Source organism: Lactuca serriola, chromosome 7 (assembly GCF_051521515.1).
Source record: "Lactuca serriola cultivar US96UC23 chromosome 7, Lser_US96UC23_V15, whole genome shotgun sequence".
NCBI classification, from domain to species: domain Eukaryota; kingdom Viridiplantae; phylum Streptophyta; class Magnoliopsida; order Asterales; family Asteraceae; genus Lactuca; species Lactuca serriola.
The window spans coordinates 15,431,293-15,437,316 of record NC_136414.1 but is presented as its reverse complement, the minus strand read 5'-3'; the positions used below and the strand labels follow the sequence as shown (position 1 = coordinate 15,437,316).

The following is a 6,024-nucleotide window of genomic DNA, read 5'->3' as shown; positions in this document are numbered from 1 at the left end:
TTAATCAATTCAATCTTTCTTGAGTCATTGTACTTTGGAGATACAATTTCAAAAGCTTCAATTTTGATAAACTTCTTTTCCGGAAGCAACCATAACCGACACAGTCAACAATATCCTAAATGTAAACAACACATTATGGAACATATCCATTCTTCTTGCATACTCCATTATTTACATAGATGTCCAAGGACTTTCATCTTTATATGATTCATCCGACAACATTTTCTGCAAAATTTTTAACTCAATAAATAAACCATTTCCATCAATATCACATTCTTCACCATTTGTCAAATTAGACTCAAAATTTAAACAACATTTTTTTTAATTCATTATCATCTAAAGAAACTAATTTTGAACAATCAAACCCTTGCATTTATTCAAATCTACTTTTCAATTGAACAAGAGTCATATCTACAAGAATAACAAAAACAATCTGTTTTTAAATGCTTCTTGAGAAGATTGGGGTTCTCTTTCGGTATTTGGAATTTCATCGAACTGTTTTTTTCTACTATAAATATGTTTTTGAGGAAATTCGGTATTAAATTTAACACTAATTACTATTTCTTTGGCTTCATTAACAGCAAAGTCAAATTCACTTTCTCTATATTGTTCAAAATAATTAATCAACTCCTCTAAATTTTGTACAACAACATCAAAAAACATTTCTTTAGATTGCAATTTTTTACTTACGGGATTAATTTTATATAAAATTTCATACCATATAACTAAACTTAAAATAAATTCAAAACTAGAAAATTCATCATTTACTAGTGATTACGCGTCACATTAGATAATTATTTTAAAGTTTTTTTTTTTGGAAAATTTGTGTTTTTAGTGCTTTAACACTTTCAATATGACTCTCTCAACGAGTAGCTGATAATAATTTAAGAGTTAGATCATCTATAAACTCAAGTAAAGTTGAAAGGTATGTCTGATGTTCCACACCATATGGGATTCATAGAGCTTTTGCTTGAGAGTTCACCGGTTCTTGAGACCATCAACATCACCCCGAGTAATGGAAAGTCAAGGTTTTTGACCGATGTAATGATGCTTCAACGAGCATCACCAAAAGCTAAAATCATATTAGTTCAAAATCTTGTATTGCCTTTGATTTTGGTTTGTGATGAATCTCACTTCCACTTGCAACCCTTGGGGTAGAATTGAGAAAGGTTCATTTATATCGTTTTTGATATGACCTTTTTTGTGTTATGTACAAAAATACATTGAAGTAGTTTTGGAACATTATATGGTATTTATTTGATGAAATATGGAAGAAATGACTTTATCACGTAGTTATGCTTTACATATGTGAAAATCTTAGTTTGTGTGAGTTGAGTTTTTAGATGATTTTTGGCCCAATTTATACGTTTTTCACATTATGTAGAAGTTGTATCGTCTTGTTATTTGTCATTTGTTTGATATAATGTTGGCGTATGATTTGAAGATATTTTCAGAAAAACTCTTTGGATAATTTTTTGTTCACAAAACCAAAACGACAGAGGCATGAAGAAAATCGAATGTAAAGATGAGGTGAATATGATTATCAACTTGTTGGATCATCTTCTTCACTTGATTGGTTCATAGCGTTTTTGGTTTGCGGTATTTTAGTTTTTATGTGATAATTTGAATTCAATTCTATTCCAAAAAGTTTTGTTTTTTGAAAATTCATGAAATATCTAATTTGATGGGTTTCAACAATCCTTTTTTATTTTCCAAGAGATCTCTAGATGTAATTAAATAAACTTTTTCATTTCTCTTTCGTTACATTATGGTTCAACTGAATCCTAAATCAGGACTTCCTAAACCCGTGATGGATCTTGCCAATGTGGTGCATTTTATTCAGTGTTCTAAAAAGCGTGCCATGGCGCGTTATGGCGTGAGGCGTGACTTCGCCGTTACGAAAAGCTTCATAACGTTGCTGTTAGGCGTGACGCATGGCAATGCGTGATATGGCGCGCCATGGCGCGTTATGGCGTGTTATGGCGCGTGTTTTTTCGTTTGAGACACAGTTTTTTGCTCTTTGTTATGTCTTTTCAAATCGGAGATACAAATATTATGGTTTTTGTTAACTTTTTGTTATTAGTTATTGATCTAACACTTCTAAAAAGTAGTTATATTTAAAATAAATTTATATTTATATGGTAATATAATTTTAAATTAATACAAAATCGCCGCCTTATATCACGCCTTGAAAAACGTCATGGCTCGCCATGACTCGTTAAGCTTGAGGCTTGGCCTTGCCGCCACGTCACGCCTCACGCCATTTAGAACCTTGATTTTATTTGAGAAATTAATCCCTCTAGCCTTGTTAAAAAAACCGTTGGTGTTGAATAAAAAATTAATTTCCATTATTATTGAAGGTGCTCGTTAGAGTATGCTCACTTGCATATTTATCTATCATAATCCCTTGTAAATTTAAAATTGAAATCAGTTGTAAAATATTTAATATTGAAAACAATTGTACGAATATAAATAGATTTAAGTTATAAAAGTCTAAAAAACATTTCTTAATAAACAATAATATTACTTGGATCACAAAGTTTTATTTATAAAAACAAGTAAATATTATAATTATAAAATAATAATAGTAATGTATGTTTTACAATTTTTTAAACGAATTAGGTGTTGTTTGTTTTTTGGAAAAAATCTGTTCAGACCTCTTATTACTGCGTGACGTAGCATACGTGCAACACTTTTCATATCGCATTTGTTTTTTTTTTTCAGAAGTATTCGGATTAAAAAACTTCTGCACGTGTTCTTCTTGGCGCAACGCTTTTTTGCCTCTTCCTACCTCTTCCAACCTCATCTTCTACTTTTTTTTCTTGCTAAAATATTGGTTATATATTGCTGAAATGTCATTTCACATTTTTTTTCGTTTTTTTGTTTATTATTGTTGTTTTTTTTATATTAAATAATAATAATTTGTTGATGAAATATCATTATTTTATGCTAAAATATCTTTATTTTTTTTTGTTAAAATATTATTATTTTTTGCTAAAATATCATAAATTATTGTCAAAATGTCATACATTATTAAGTTTTCGGTATTAAAAAATTATTTTCGGATTATAAAATCAGTTTATTTTAATTTTTTAATATTTGCAACAGCTTGCAGATGTTAAAAAAACAAACACGCTTTTTATTACAATCTGCAGCCGTTTGGTCCACCTCTTCTACTGCAGAGGGTTGCAGAGGTGGTCCGGACTATATGAATTTTTGTTTTAAAAAAACAAACAGTACCTTACACTCGTTAACCCGAGTACTTAATTTACACATTTGTCTATTACGAACCTCTTTGGATCCAAGTGATACCATTTGCACAAAGGTCATTTGGCTATTTTATTTGATATAATTTTCGTTTTAATTCAATTGACAGGTAACAGGTTTGAAACTCAAAAAATAAAAATAAAATAAAAATAGAGGCAATCAAGAACGCGCTATCAAAATAAAAATAAAGGCGGGAAACAGAATAACTACTTCAACTACTTCCCAGTTTCAAACAAATAGATCCCCACGAAAGCAACGAAGGTCGTCCAGAGGTCCAATGGACAAAAATCAGTGAATTTTGTTCTAAAACTTGAAATACACCAAACATAATCACTTTTCAGTTGCAATCAGGTAAAATGAATGTCTCGATTATGTGATTTTTAAAGTTATTATGATATCATTTATTCGTGATCCTATTGATTTCTATTCGTGTTCTTGTTTGTTAAATATCAAATTCAACCACCAGTGCGATACAACTAAGATCGCCAGAGTGGAAACCCTAATTTTAGAACTGCAAGGAAAATGAAACACACAAAGTGTTATTTTATTTCATTGTTTAGATAATTAGATGTTCAAGAAACATAAAAACATCTTCTGTTACAATTGTAAATTTAATTGATATTGAAATTGGTATTTTGCCAAACGCACACTTTCATGGTATGTAGAAGCCGTACCTTCTTGTTGTTCACAAACTGTTTGAGAAAATGTCTTTGTATGCCTTAACATTTTGTTTGTTATTCTGATTTCTGAGGCATGGAGCTGTCCAAGAAAGTAAATGCATCAAAGCATGAATATGGTGTTGATAAGATCAGTAGCTTACCAAACCTTGTTCTTCAGTTGGTTCTTTCAAGTCTTCCGACTACCGAAGAAGTAATTCGAACCAGCATTCTGTCAACACGATGGAAGTATGTGTGGACTTCAATTCCCTCCATTGACATAGATTGTTCTAGAGGATCGGAATTTTCAAGGAACAAATTCAAAAAGTTTGTTGATAGGGTTTTAGCAAAGGGTTCCCTTGATTTGGAGGGTGTTTGTTTATGTTGTTCGGACCATTACAGTATGCAGATTGTACAAAAGTGGATTCATGTTGTTGTTAAGAGAAACATTAAACAACTTCACTTGTTGTTTTGTTGTGGGCATTGGCTTAAAAGTATACATTTGCCCGATTGTCTTATGACATGTGGTTCATTAGAGGTATTCAGGTTGTATTTGTACAAACGGCGTTTAAATTTTCTTAAGTTGACAGGGTTTTCAGGACTTAGGGTTCTTGAGTTGAACAATTTTGAGTTAGCATACGACTCTGTGTACGTATATGATTTTCTCAAAGGGTTGCCATTGCTTGAGGATTTGAGTTTGATAGACTACATGATGAAGAAACTCGTGTTTCTTTGTATTTCATGTCCGAATCTCAAGAATCTCAGACTTGATAACCGGAATATCTCAGAGTTGTATAATATTGAGAGTATCTGTGGTTGCATAGAGATTGTTTGCCCAAAATTGGTGTTTTTTGAGTTTGGAGCTTTTGAAGCTTATAAGTATATCTTCAAAAGTTTGGTTTCATTGAAGAAAGTTGCAATTCATTCTGAAGACTTTCCATATGAATATATGGAGCGCAAGTTTCGAGGAAATGGTCTTTTAGAATCTTTGTCCACCAGTATTGACATCTTCTGTTTCTCATTATATCCCTCAGGTAGTTGCTTATTCTCTTTATTTATAAATTTCATTTTAGTTAAAAATGTGTATGCATTGTAAATTGTGATAACATATTAATTATCCATGAGTTGTGATTAAACATGCAGTTGTACCTAATCTCAAGACATTGGAGCTAACCACAGGAATTCATGATAGCCCCATAATCAGTAAACTCATCAGATTCCTCACACGTCTTCCTCAATTGGAGTCTCTCAATTTGATCATTGAAGATGTATTCTGACTATTCTCATATAATATCTGCTTATAGTTTATCAAATCAGTAAAATAAAATAATCTGGTGTCATAAGGTGCCTAAACTGTAGTTAAAGGCTTACAACCTTCTAAATCTTTTTATTTATTTGTAATATATTTAAGTGTATTAATTGTTTTTATACTTATAAGAAAATTAGACAAAGAAGTTTTTCTCAGGTTGACCTAATCTTACAAGACACCTTTCGATCAAATTTATATTTTTGAACCCATTATATTATGTGTCTCATCGTCTGACCCATTTTGCCACATAGACATTTAATTGGAGATACACAAATTTCAGATAGACTTTAGACAAAATTTCATCAACCCTTTTTTTTCGGGTGAAAAGGATTCCAACTTGGGACATTTGCATTATCCTAGTAATATGAAAAAGCAATTGAGCCCACTAACTACACTTTTTAAGAATTCAAAATTTTTGTGTGGATCTTTGCACCACAACATGAAAACTTAATCTTTTCGATGATGATCTAGGACCATTTTCTTTGGGAAGACTGGAAGTTGGATGAAGCTGAAAGAAGAGGAATCTTGACACGTCATCTGAAAACAGTCGAGTTTCTTAATTTCTATAAGGAAAAGCTAATACTTGATTTAGCACGTTGTTTACTAGAGCATGGAGATGCATTAGAGGAAATGATTTTTAGAAGGGATTGTGAAGAAGATGAGTTCCATGAGAGGTCAATGGAGACTATGAATCAAGTCTCAAAGTTTCACAAAGCTTCCTCAAATGTCAAACTCATTACTCTTAATGAGATCAGTTATTATCAGCTTTCTGGTAAACCTGGTAAACCGTAA

The 6,024-nt window shown here is 31.4% G+C and overlaps 1 protein-coding gene across 1 annotated transcript; it reads left to right on the top strand.

The window, feature by feature from the left end:
• Nucleotides 1-4,020: 4,020 nt before the first annotated feature.
• On the top strand, nucleotides 4,021-6,024 carry LOC145063756 (F-box protein At4g09920-like). The gene is made up of 3 exons (XM_079011343.1): nucleotides 4,021-4,957; nucleotides 5,067-5,191; nucleotides 5,704-6,024. Exons 1-3 carry the CDS (start codon nucleotides 4,021-4,023, stop codon nucleotides 6,022-6,024), a joined length of 1,383 nt encoding a protein of 460 aa, XP_078867469.1.

Bases quoted from the DNA above. Each gene is read 5' to 3' on its own strand.
- LOC145063756 (XM_079011343.1), top strand. From the start codon at position 4,021: ATGGAGCTGTCCAAGAAAGTAAATGCATCAAAGCATGAATATGGTGTT. The intron at 4,958-5,066 runs GTAGTTGCTTAT...TTAAACATGCAG, and splicing joins TTTCTCATTATATCCCTCAG to TTGTACCTAATCTCAAGACA. The intron at 5,192-5,703 runs GTATTCTGACTA...ATGATGATCTAG, and splicing joins TCAATTTGATCATTGAAGAT to GACCATTTTCTTTGGGAAGA.